Raw genomic sequence first — 13,607 nt, 5'->3', positions numbered from 1 at the left:
TATTTGATTTTTCCCTTCAATTGTTAGTTATGATATTTCAGATTTAATTGATTTTAACTGATAATCCCTTTCATATAAACATGGAAAAAAAACTGTTATAATTGCCTTCTCATGAATGTGAAGTTGTAACTGTATTTGGATGATATGGTAGTTGTTAGCAAGGACCTAGAAAAAGGGGTTGTCACATTTACTTCCTACATTTAATATTCATTCGTGTGGATCTCCTTAATTCTTGGCAGGCTTTTAGTGCTTATGGGTTATTTACTTGATATTATATCCCCCCTTGATGATATGCTAAGTCACAAGGTTCAAATTCGAATTCAATTTCAGCAAGTATAAAATTCTAATTAAGCTCGGAAAGAGTAAAAAATCGAGAAAAAATGAAATTGAATTAAATTTGCCTTATATAATTTTAATTATTTTTAAATATATGCATTATATCCCATAAATTATCAAAATAGTTAAAATTGCTAGATAGATTTGACAACTTTATAAGCATGATGACACATTGATAAAGTATAAAACATAAGAAACATGTGAAATCACAATAGCAAAGATCTGTTTTATAACTTTTATTTACAAAGTTACAATCTAAAGTCAAGACTTTATACCTTCAAAAAAGCTCTAAGTCATCAAGAGCACTTGGATCAGATGGTGTAGCATCATCATCAGTATCACTACCCAATTCCTCATCAAAAAAGTCGAGCGCATTTGCGTTTGGTGCTGCTATGTCTTCTAAAACTTGTTTATGTGAAGATGACTCATTTGCTGATTTGTTCATGAGCATTTTTTAATTGCTGCGAACATAGACAAGATCTACCAACTTTCCAGACAACAACTTGTTCCTCTTTTTGGAATGGATGTGGTCAAAGCAACTCCAATTTCTCTCACAAGCTAATGAACTTGCTCCTTTACTCAATATTCGAATGGAAAATCGCTAAAGTTCAGGAGTTTTTGCCCCATAGCTCACCCACCATCTATAACCAGGCAACTCATCTCGTGTCATATCATATTTGGTTGCTCCTTTTCCAAAAATTCTTTCCACTTTCCTGTATTTCCAACACTGTTCTCTAATTATAGATGCAATTGATGGATCTAGTTCAAACCTACTAATGGCTTCATAAAATCCTGCCATAATTTCAACATCACCTTGTCTATCAATGTGAAATAGTATAGGCTCCAAATAACAAGCTGCTGCATGTAAAGAAGTGTGCATCATTGTCCATCTGGAATCAACAGTCTCCTATATATCTATTTACTCTACTTCCACATTATTTAGTGCTTTTTGAATAGCTTCCTTGCAACGATCCATGCTTTCATAAAGCATTCCAAGGCAAGGAGTGTCCCCATCAATCATACAGAGCACATCAACAATTGGCTCACATATATTTAAGACCTTTGCTCCGCTTTACCAAAAGCTGCTATTTAAAACAATTTTCTCTATGATCTTCCCCTTATCACTTTTAAAAGTGTAGAAGTTTCCCACTCATTGGAACAAATTACAAATCTCAAAGTTGCTTTCTCTTCAACCACTCTTTTCAAAGTGATATAAAAAGAAAAAATCTTGTATCACAAGGCCTCAACAAATCCCTAGATGCATGTTGCATGTAAAGACTCAATGTGAGACAATGATTTCATATGAAATTTGCAATTGCTCTTCCTCTATGAATTGCTTCATGTATCCAAGGATATTTTCCCAAGTCACGAAGCAACAAATCCAAACAATGAGCTGCACATGGACTCCAATAGATGTGCGGGTACTTCTCTACAATCAGCTTCCCAACTCCCACACAATTTGCTACGCTATCAGTAACCACTTAAACCACATTTGCAACCACTACTTCAAGAATTCCTTCCTCTAATATCTAAAATATATATTCAGAAGTTTTTTTTTTATTCATGGTGTTAATAACCTTCAAGAAGACACCCCCTTCAGGACAAGCCACTAAAACATTGATTTATGGCCTTTGACACATATCTGACCATCCATCACTCAATATAGTGCAACCTGTTGCCTTCCAAGAGGCTTTGACCACAACTAATTTCCCAGTCACTATCTTTTGACCTCTTGAACTCAAAGCCTCAGAAGAGGGAGGTATGTACCCTTTGCCAAACTCTCCTGTTTTTTGAAATGTAGCACGAAAAAGTGGATTTCTAGCTACATTGAATGCAATCGCACTTGTATAGAATAAATCAGCTAGTTAATCATCCACTTTTTGTTTCTCACATGGTTTGCAAAAGTTATTCAATGTTCCACTCCCTTTTGATGCCTTTACTACTTCAGGTAGACATGAAGATGAAGGTATAGTAGATGTGAATCTAATGATATCATCTTCAATTCTTTGTTTCTTTTGTGTCTTAATCTTTTCAGCAATAGAAAATGAATGCTATTTTTCTAAAATAGATTTGAGCTCTTGGGTCACACCCGGACATGCAGTAACACCTCCACCTTTACCTGCCATAATACCAAGCATGTGATCCACGACCCTTGTTAACTTCCAGTAATAACTTTTGGACACAAGTTACACTAAGCTTTATTAGCACCATTAAGAGTCACATGTTTCCATGCCTCCAAAGTTGATTTGTTGGGAGCCATATTACAATCTATAGAATTAAAAACAAGATAATATAATATATCTAAAACATTAACTAAACATTGTTTAAATGAAAAAATATAAATTATTTTAAACTTTATAACAAAATAAAAACATAATTTAAATATGTTAATGTAAAATAAACCAATGCTATATTTTCTTTTTGATCAGTAAGAGGCCGAAGCCAAGGTTAATTATTATTATTTGTTGTGATTTGAACCCAAGACCTCCCAATTAAGAGACTCACAATTTACCGTTGTGTTGTAGTCTCTTGCCTAAAACCAATGCTATATTACATATTAATATTAAATTAAAACTAAACATGTGAGAGTTTAACAATTAACACTTTTATAATTACATTGTTTGGAATATACTTTTATAAAACATAATAAAATATAATTTTATTTATTTATTAAATTTTAATAAAAATATTAAGATATATCTAATTAACTATAAATTCTAACACTTTAAAATTTAAAGAACTATGATATAAAAAAATCAATAATATATCAATATTCTAAATTATAGATGTTTTAAAACAAATATTAGGTAACCATTACAAACTATTATATGATAAAAAAGAAATTGTGATTAATATTTAAAACAATTATCAGTTTTTATACTTAATAACCATTATTACCTCTTAATAAGAGATTTGATTTTCTAATAGTATTAAATAACCATTACAAAATTAGTTCTCTAATTAATTTTCTAAACTTTATATTTTAAAATAGTTATTTAAAATCATAGATTTAATAAAACTAAAACTAAATATTCAACACTATTATATTTCCTATATCTTAAAAGAAACCTAAATTTTTCCTAAAACTTTTTATCTCTCTCGAGGTACCTCACGATGCAGCTTGCAGACACAACCTCACATGATGCAGGTTGCAGGGGCAACTGAAGTTGCAAACTTGCAGAATCACTTGTCAAAACACAATGAAATTGCAGTTTCAAGTCTCCAGGTCTACTCAAGCACTCAAATTGCAGAGCGACTGGCAATTTTTGTGCGTTTATGGGGCTCTACAGTGATGATTTACAGAAAAGAAATTGTCCAAAAACCCTACAAATGATTGCAAATCATCAATAAGGAAATTTCTAAATTTTTAGTGCAAAACACATCTATTCCATTTTTTGCATATGATTTTGTAGCAATTTTAATCGAATATTTCAGGGAAGTTTTAAGATCGGCAATATCCGAACTTCAAGCTTGGTGTTCCTCAAATCTTGTGACTTAGATGATATGTTAACCCCTTATCACTTTTCATCACCTCTTTTAATTATTTAATTCTCCATTTTAATCTGCACAACTCCTAAGTAAATCACCTATGTAACAAGGTGGGGGCTCATTGCACTTTCCACCTTAATCGATGGACAGTGCTGAGTGGGTTAGTCTCTGACATGTGTCCTTGGAACTCCCTTCCTCTAACTTTTCTTACCTTATTTTGGCCCTTCTTGTCCTTTTTCAATATAATGCCTCGCTCAGGAACCCAAGAGAAATAACCTAACATGATTCAATGTTTACTGATCTATATTTTTAAAGTTTAAACAACACAAGATAAAATGCGGAAACAATATACACATACATATCAAGTACACATAAGAAATTACAAATACAGTTTCTATTCCTCAAGGGTTCCATCACGTTGAGTCACGTTTAAGAAGTTATATCAGTTTAAGTTTCAAGTACAATGTTTGTGATCATAACGAAATAACAAATACATCATCTCATAAGAAAATGCATAAGTATAACTGATACAATGAAAATACATTCAATGAATAACATCCACTCCACGTGTTGCAGGGTATGCGAGAGTAGGTACAAGTACATTAGAAAACAAGATACATGATAACGTACATACATCAATTGAAAAGAAGTCTATGAGATTAGAATAAGAATGATAATGGTACAATTGCATCAACAAACATCCAATATCTGTCAAACTGAGGGGGACCCAAATGGTAAGAAGACACTACCTCTCGACCGCGTGGTTACCTAGTCAGACTTCCACTCCCATCATGTAGGGAAGATAATGAACGATCCACAAATAGATATCAAACCATAAAATGATCCTAGGCAAGGAATCTTGAAGCCAATTCTATCTCAAGAGTATACAAACTACTAATAAAGAAAAGATAACAAAATTGAAATGACACTTAATCCAATACCAACACCACATACCAAGTCAACATACAAATAGCATGAATGAATCAAATATCAGAAATCAAGAGATAAAATCAATGAAAGATATCCACCTCAAGTCACAAGCCACATGTCAAAGAACAATAACCATCAAATAACAACTGTCATCAATAAAAGTAAATCACCAAAAATAAGTACATCCAACAATAAGTACACCAACAACAAGCACATCACCAATAAATACACCATCAAAGGTAAATAAAAAATCTACGAAGGAGACTTAGGCTACATACTAGGGAGTACCATCACATGGTCAAACTACTTGAGTTACCCTAGACTGGTCTCTCATTAGACCCCAGACCCTCAAGCGTTGAGTTACCCTGGATCTATCACTCTAGACTCCGGACCCTCAACGTGACACATGCAGTACCAGAATACCCTCTCACGAAGATGAGGAAAACCAATCATACCTCTCACTAGGTATCATCCCATTCCCATCCTTAGCCTATACAAGCACTCAAGGCATGGGCAAGGCAAACATCTCAAACTCATCTTTTTAGTGTATCTCAAGGAAAGGGCTAGGCAAGATATATTAATTACTATGTTATCACTTGTTACATGACTTACAATAGGTTACCCTGGTACTAACCACTTTGGGCCCTAGACCCCTATTGCAAGCCACTCCCAAAGAGATGCACCTAATTGACCTCTCGTAAGCATAAAAAATCACATTTGTGTCCCATACCCAATGTTAGCCTGGCGCAGGGGTGCGGGGGGACGTTGGGACGAGTTTCGGGTGCTAGAAAAAAAAAGCCTCAATTTGGGGACGGCAGGGGGACGGCGGGGGAGCGGGTGGGGGTTTCAGGGGGGGAGAGGGAGTGGGGGGAGGGGGTTGCATAGTATATATATAATATTATTAATATATATGATTGAAAATACTAATTATGAAATGATACTTCAATATATTATATAACAATGTAACATTAACATACCAAATATAGTTGACTACAATGAATAGAGAAAATTAAAATGTGATTCATAAACCATAAGTTCAAACTTGAAACTTGAAATTTCATAACCATTACTATTACTAATGACCATTTGACAAATTAACTTAGTTCAAGATGCAAGATTCAAAATTCATTGTTCAAATATGATTTTATGAATATCATATATCATAAAGATGCTCATGATGACAATGAGCCGAATAGCATGAAACAGTGAAATAATAATAATGTATCATAGCCATATCCATAGATGTGAGTATCGCCGATTAATCGGCGATACGAGATAAAATCGCGATTTTTTGGGGCCGGCGATTTAGTCGCCCCAAAAATCGCGATTTTTTTTTGCAGATTTTTTCCAAAAAATCGCAGATTAATCGCCTAAAAATCGCGATTTTTTGCAAAAAAATCGCCCGCGCCCGGCAGTCACATAAAGTGACGAAAAAACACGTTTTTTTCATTATGTTTTTACATTGCTTAGGGTGTTTTGGAGAGGAGAGGATAGAGAAGGAGTTCTTGGCAAGAAATAGGCAGAATCAAGTGCATTTGGAGGCCTTTTGATTTGATTTCTTCGTTACTAGGTAAGTGATTTGAATCTTTGTTTTTTGTTTTTGCAAGAGATTGTATTTTTTTTCTTGCATGTAAATGGATAAAAATACATTCTAATTAGTTAGGAATGCATTTGATGAATGTAAGCAAGATTAAATGCATTCATTTGCATTTTTTTCCATTCTAGATCGAATTTATGCTAAAAATTTGCCCTTTTTAAAAAAATTTGAAACCCTAGCAGCTAGTTTGTTTGAATGTTATTTGGATTTCAATTTATTGGTGCTGTTATTGGAATGTTGCTTGAATTCTTTGTTTAACTGTTAACTTTGATCTTGTTATAATTTATTTATAGTTTTTTTTTTAAATTTGTATGTGTAGGCAGCCCGCGGCAGTTTTAAATGGCAGACAAATGGCCATTGACTCCATGCCCCTCAGGCTACATTGGCACCAGGCCAAAGAATGCGAGAGATCAAGCATGGAAATATGCCTATGAAGCACCCGATGAACCAACCAAAGTGATTTGCATTCGATGTGAAAAAGTAATATCCGGAGGCATTTACCGGTTCAAATATCACATTGCAGGGATCTCAAAACATGATACGAATCCTTGTGAGAATACAACAGAAGAAATAAAAAGGTTTGCAAATGCCTTGCTCACAGCTGGAGAGCAAAAAAAATTGCAAAGAGAGCGGAATAAATTGCATGTCAGGGCAGCCATAGCAGAGACCCAGGGCAGTTTTGTTGATGTTCAGGAGGAGGAGGCAGCCATTGAGAGCATGGCTGGCTCTTATCGTGGGCCGCGTGTCCGCAAACAGGGTGGTTTTTCTTTCACGAGTTCCACTCCCACTCCCACTCCTACACCTCCTAGCACTTCCGCACCATCAGGATCAGCAGGTGCTTCTGGGATAGGGAGTTATTTTGTGCCGAGGCACACACTTGGTGCACAACCTTCATTAGAGGCCACTAGATGGAATAAGGAGGTCCATGACCAGTTGGACAATGCACTAGCAGATTTCTGGGTTTTCAACAACCTTCCTATTAGTGTTGTTGACAGTCCCTATTGGGAGGCTTTGGCCACAGGGTTGACAGTTGCAGGAAAGGGGTACAAGTCCCCTTCTCGTTTTGTGTTGGGTGGCAGGTAAGCGAATAATTTTATTACACTCGATTTCCTTTTAATTTTTAACGTTTTACTTAGTTCTAAATTTTAATTAATTTATCTAGAAATTAGAATGTTGATTACTAAAGTCTAAATCAATTTTAAATTACTAAGAATCTAAGACATAACTAAATTTTGTTTTTGTAGGCTTATTGGAAATGCTGTTGAGAGGGCCAAAGCATTTGTTGAGGAACAGAAACAAGAATGGACAAAATTTGGTTGCACCATTCTTTCTGACGGGTGGACGGATGGGAAGAGCAGGACCATAATTAATTTTTTGGCCTGCTGTAATGATAATGTGGTGTTCCTGAAATCAATCGATGCCTCCAACAAGGTAAAAAATGCTCAGACATTAGCATTGATGTTGGAGAACATGGTCTTAGAGATTGGCATTGAAAATGTGGTGCAAATCATCACAGACAATGCTGCTGCATATGTATCAACAGGTAAACCGTAATTTTATGTTGCATGTGCATTGTGAATTTCACAACAAGAAATTGGCAGGAAAACTCCTACAGCAGAGGCACCCCACTCTCTCTTGGACACCGTGTGCAGCACATGTCCTTGACCTTCTTTTGGAGGACATGGGCAAACTTGAGTGGGTCACTCCAATTGTGGAGGATGCAAGGCGGGTGACAAAATACATATACAATCACCCATGGGTCCTTAGCCTGATGAGAGAGCACACTGATGGCAAAGAAATTGTCAGGCCTGCCGTCACAAGGTTTGCAATGATTTTTTTGACATTGCAAAGCATTCTTGATAATTTGGCTTCTTTGAAGCAAATGTTTGTTTCCAAAAAATGGCTTGCTTCCACATTTTCAAAGAAGAGTGAAGGAGAGAATGTTGTGCGGATTGTGTTTGATAAATATTTTGAAGATAAGGCTGATGAAAGAGTAAAGGTAACTACAAAACTTTAAGTTTTAGTTTACACTTTACAAATTTATAACATACTAAGTTTGTAACTCAAGTAAATAATAATTTTGTAACTTGTCAACTAATTTCAAATTTATATTGCAGGTGTCTGAGCCTTTAGTCAGAGTTTTGCGTTTGGTTGATGGAGACCAAACGCCAATGGGTGAACTATATGAGGCCATGGACAAGGCCAAAGAATCTGTCAAAAATTACTACAAGGGGGAAAGCATCAAATATGAACCCATTTGGCAGATCATTGATAGAAGGTGGAATAATCAGCTTCACCAACCCATTCATGCAGCAGGATATTTCCTCAACCCACGTTTTAGGTATACTGTAAGCTCATTCTTACTCAAATTTAAGTTAACGAAGACTTGAGTTCATTTTGCTTTCGTAGGGTGTTGGGTGTGTACTAAAATTGGAAGACTTATTTGTTTTTGGTTTTTGGTTTTAGGGCTGATGGTACATATGCAGATCCTGATGGAGAGGTCATCAGAGGCCTAAGTGAGTGCATCGAAAAGATGGTAACCAGCGAGGAAACAAGAGATAAAATCATTGCTGAGCAGGAGATCTTCACTTCAGCAGGAGGCAAGGTGTTCTCCACTTCTCTCTGCAAGAGAGCAAGGCTTACACAAACCCCAGGTAATACATTTGCAAACTTCTGAATCTCAAATGCTAAATTAATATTTATGTTTCATTTTTTGTTGTCTATTAGTATTTTCTAACTTGTACAATTTTTGTGATGCAGTGGCTTGGTGGACCACCTGGGGTGCAAGCACTCCAAATCTTGCAAAATTTGCTCTCAGAATCCTATCACAGCCTTGTAGCGCATCACATTGTGAGCGCAACTGGAGTTTGTTTGAGGCCATCCACACAAAAAAGAGAAACAGGTTGTCCCAAAAGAGGATGAATGACATGGTCTATGTGCAATATAATCTTAAATTGCGCATGAAAAAGGCGCAACAAGATCCTCTTGGGCCAATCGATTTGGATGAGATAGATCCTTATTATGATTGGACGGCACAGGAGCAGGCTCCCTTATTTACACAAGAGGACATCTCCAATTTTGAGAGGGAGGCCGCGGAGGAGGCTGCGGAGGAGGAAGGGGGTGGAACTGGATATGACATCGATTTAGATGACATCGAGGAGGGCGATGATGAGGATGATGACATTGAGCTTACTGCAGAGGACCTTGACATCTTGCGCACAACGAATGTGGAGATACCGACATCTAGTTCTATAGCTACACCATCTCCTGCATTGGCACAGACACAGACACGGGCACAAACCCTGCGGGGTTCTAGTTCTAGAGCTTTACCCTCTCCCGCACTCGCTAGTAAAGTGACTGGGAAGAGGAAGATGTAGTCCTGTATTTGACATTTGTACTTATTTGTAGTCATGTTGATGTGCTTATTTGAACTCTTTACATTTGACACTTTATTTATGAGAATACTTCTCATGTGTTGTGAACTTGTTAGTTGTTAGTAATTTACAACTTGTCACTACTTACTTGTTAGTAATTTACCGATTAATAACTCTTTTTGCATTGATATATATCTAAACATGATTGTTTCTTATGTATTGTTAGTAATTAAGTCATTAGATGCAAAAAAACATTGAATTCTGTAAAAAAATCACATTTTTTTATTAAAATTTAGTGGTTTTTTAGTTCCCGATTTTTTCCTCGATTTTTTCCCGATTTTTCCCGATTAAACTTTTTCAGGCCTAGGCGATTAATCTCCTCAGGCGATTTTTACATCAATGGCCATATCAAAGTGAGTATAATTAACAAAATGACAAAATGCCAATAATGAGAATGGATGATTCTCAAGTGCTCTCTAATCATCCCCTATGCCAAAGTCCTCATCACTGGAACTACTAGACTCCTCCTGGGTAAGATCCTGATCCTCTAAAGGAACACCAATTAGCCCTACATTGGCTTCTGCATCGGCATCCTCATCAATTTGAGCTAGATCCTCTGGCTCCACATCCCATCGTGCTGCAGGGCTCTCCTTGTACTCGCGTGTCTTGCAATCTTTGAGCCACAAGTGACCATGTACAGCAACCAGCTTCTCCGCTCTCTTAGAGGTAAGTCTGTTCCTCTTAACAGAGTGAATGAAGCTATAGGTGGACCAATTCCTCTCTGCAGCTGAGGAGCTAGACACCTGAGATAACAAAGTTGAAAGTTACAACTTACAAGTTACAAACAAATGTTCATACAATTTGTAACAAATGATAAATGGTAAATCAATGATTAATAATTATTGAATCAATGAATCATAAATTAAAATCAGCAAGGTAAAACTCTTCAAGTTAAGATTGTAAAGGGCTGAAATTAGTAAAATACGTTTCAGCATATGCCATATTGCCATATTTTTATTTTAAGAACAATGAAAAAACTAAAAATTAATATAGATGATAAATTATAAAATAAAAAATCATAGAACTAAGAAGATTCAACTATCAACAAGATTCAAGAATGAAACTTGAAACTTGAAAGTAACTTAGTAAAACTAAATAGTAAATAGTAAATACTAAATTTAAAAATTATTATTTAAAAATTGATTTTTAAAACCAAAAAAACTAAGTAAAATAAAAAAAACCCTACCTTGAAGGCTTGAACTTGAGGAGACACTTGCCAAATCAAACTTTCTTGCTCCTCTTGATCTTGCAGTCCCTTGCAAAACCACCCACTAATCTCTCACAAGCTCCTCCAAACACTCTTTCTCACTTAGCTCCTTGCTGCTCCAAAATGGTGAAATGAAATGATGACATGAAAATGAGATCTATTGGTCTTATTAAGCCTTCAAATAGACCACATGGGACCCACAACCAATTAGGGTTAGCATACTTAAAAAACAAAAACAAAAAAAAGAGCAAAAAGTATTGTTTTTTAAAGTTTTTTTGGGTTTCTTCTCGGCGCACCCCGCGAGCACCCGGGAAGCACCCCGCGAGCACCCGTGGCGCACCCGCGCACTTGAGAAGCACTCAAGCACCACGTCCCACCGGGTGCTCGACCGATGCGGCGGCGAAAAAGCCACTGGCCGGGGTTCTTGGGTGCATGACGCACCCGCACCGTGTGCTTACGCGCACCGGGTGCGCCCAGGTTTTGACCCGGGTGCGCGCACCCGGGTTACACTGCCCATACCACAACACCCATAATGATCAAACTCGATTCCTTAATAGGCAACTTGACAATAAGTTGGTTCTCACACCCCCAGTAAACATAAATGCTCAACCAAGTAAATCTCATAAATGCAATTTTCCCAATTGAATCTCAAGGCACATCATAACCTCTAGTCGAAAAAAAATATCATAAAAGAAAACTCAAAGCCTTTGGTTCACATCCTAACTTGGCCAACTAAACAACCCAAAACCCATCACAAAATAAAAGATCACAAAAGAATTGAAAGCACACATATCACAGACAACAAAACCCAAAGCCAACATAATTTCCTTATGAACAATATCCAATAGAACAATAAATATATCCAAACAACAAAACACAAATCAATCTAAGATATATAAAATAAATCAAATGTCTCGCTAAGGTTTGATTTTGCTATAAAGTATTCATATAAAAATCACTAGCATAGTAGTATATTAAATATTTAGTAATAATATTATTATTTCTTAAAAATAGATATCATTATCATTGATAAATATAAATAAAATAATATTTAATACCCAAAATATAATTTGTCTCACAAATTTAGAAATTTCATTCACCAATAATAAAGAATAATTATTACTCAATAAACCAAACAATAACACATGAATCTAATTATAACCAAATTAATAATAATATAAACTTAAATCCTTATAAAATTATAGTAAACTTATTTATAATTATACATTACATCATAAAGTTGATTTAAACTTTCCTTTTTCAAACATATATATCTATAATCTAAATAAATATATCTGTAATCTAAACAGATAAATATATATACATAATCTAAGTAAATTAATAAAACAAGAGAATTAGTATTTAAACATAAATCATAATACTCACAAGAAGAAAATTCACTTTGAAATATCTTAAAACAAAATATAATAATAATATATTCATATAAGACCTTTTTGGCATAAGTGAATAGAAGCTCTTGAGGGATGCGAGTCTCTTGAAAATGGAATTTTAAAACCAAACTAGTAACAAAGGAACTAATTCCCTTAATTTATTTGGCGCTCAGAATGAAAGTGTATAGCCCATTAATTAGTTTTGACGTACACCCCAAAGAAGGTATGGTTCTCACAAATATCGTACATGGGTTTTAAGTGTTGCCCCTTTTTTTGTTATATTTTTGTTTACGAGTTTCAAACCCTACCTCACCCTGATGCTAACAACCTTGCCATTTGGTGAAAGCCTTGCTAATCCGAACCCCTTCAAAGCTTCCCAAATTCCTCTTGCCCAAAATCCAAAAATTGCTCTCCAAAAACCAGCGTGCGCAATTGCCAATAATGACCCGAAAACCTCTATAATATAGAACCCAAGCTCCCTTTTAGGGTTTCTGTTTCTTAAAGCCCTACAATATAATTATTTTATTTAATTAATCTCTTCATGCATATTTAACTCACTTTTTAATGAAATATATATATATATATATATATATATATATATATATATATATATATATATATATATATATATATATATATATATATATATTTGTATATTCCACTTTATTATTTAATGTTAATCTCGTTAAAATAATTATTTATTATTTTAATCAATGAAAGCAACTAAAGTGCATTCTGTTAAATGCAACTCTAATTTTAATCAATACTCATTAAATGTTCCCACTAAAACAATATTAATTATTTATTATTTAATATTCAATCCTTTTAATTTAATTTTCTAGATTAGGACTTTAAGTTGAATCTCTTAATTCAGCCAAATATTCAAATAATTCCAACAATTAAATATCATTTTGTTTAATATTTTCCCCTTTCTAATTTAAATAACATTTAATGATTCAAATATCAATGTTTGATCCAAAAATCACAAATAAGAATTCTACCAAGCAAATCACAAGGTCAAACCACATGAAATGCATAAGGAAAATCAACGAAAGAAAAAATTAAACCATATACGCACAAAAGACTCATGGGTTTAAAAGGGTAGACAATTAGTTACAAGTCCTCCTTGTAGGACAAATATTTAGGCTATGGTTGGGATTGGACATGATCATTATCTTCTCATTCTTACCATTGAGTTATTGTGATAGGGCACGCTCATCCTG

General features: G+C 34.9%; 3 protein-coding genes across 3 annotated transcripts in view; 2 read left to right on the top strand and 1 right to left on the bottom strand.

Annotated features, from left to right (window-relative positions):
- PNSB1 (NDH-dependent cyclic electron flow 1) overlaps positions 1-13,607 on the bottom strand; it is a 173,152-nt gene that overhangs the window by 70,666 nt on the left and 88,879 nt on the right. The gene's annotated exons all lie outside the window — the stretch shown is intronic.
- LOC149533306 (uncharacterized) lies at positions 6,508-7,906 on the top strand. Its single transcript, XM_089803246.1, has 2 exons — positions 6,508-7,431; positions 7,597-7,906. The coding sequence occupies exons 1-2, from the start codon at positions 6,692-6,694 to the stop codon at positions 7,904-7,906; spliced, it is 1,050 nt and encodes a 349-aa protein (XP_089659372.1). The 5' UTR covers positions 6,508-6,691.
- Positions 8,423-9,095, top strand: LOC149533305 (uncharacterized). The gene is made up of 2 exons (XM_089806874.1): positions 8,423-8,693; positions 8,819-9,095. Exons 1-2 carry the CDS (start codon positions 8,524-8,526, stop codon positions 9,027-9,029), a joined length of 381 nt encoding a protein of 126 aa, XP_089663000.1. The 5' UTR covers positions 8,423-8,523; the 3' UTR covers positions 9,030-9,095.

Source organism: Cupressus sempervirens, chromosome 10, assembly GCF_028749045.1.
Source record: "Cupressus sempervirens isolate cs-2001-9-10 chromosome 10, ASM2874904v1, whole genome shotgun sequence".
NCBI lineage: Eukaryota > Viridiplantae > Streptophyta > Pinopsida > Cupressales > Cupressaceae > Cupressus > Cupressus sempervirens.
The sequence above is the reverse complement of the archived record's forward strand: the minus strand, read 5'-3'. Positions and strand labels throughout refer to the sequence as shown.

What these genes read in the sequence shown, in the direction of transcription:
- LOC149533306 (XM_089803246.1), top strand. Translation starts at nt 6,692, where the DNA reads ATGGCAGACAAATGGCCATTGACTCCATGCCCCTCAGGCTACATTGGC. An exon ending in CGTTTTGTGTTGGGTGGCAG is followed by an intron (nt 7,432 to 7,596) that starts GTAAGCGAATAA and finishes TTGTTTTTGTAG; the next exon opens with GCTTATTGGAAATGCTGTTG.
- LOC149533305 (XM_089806874.1), top strand. Translation starts at nt 8,524, where the DNA reads ATGGGTGAACTATATGAGGCCATGGACAAGGCCAAAGAATCTGTCAAA. An exon ending in TTCCTCAACCCACGTTTTAG is followed by an intron (nt 8,694 to 8,818) that starts GTATACTGTAAG and finishes TTTTGGTTTTAG; the next exon opens with GGCTGATGGTACATATGCAG.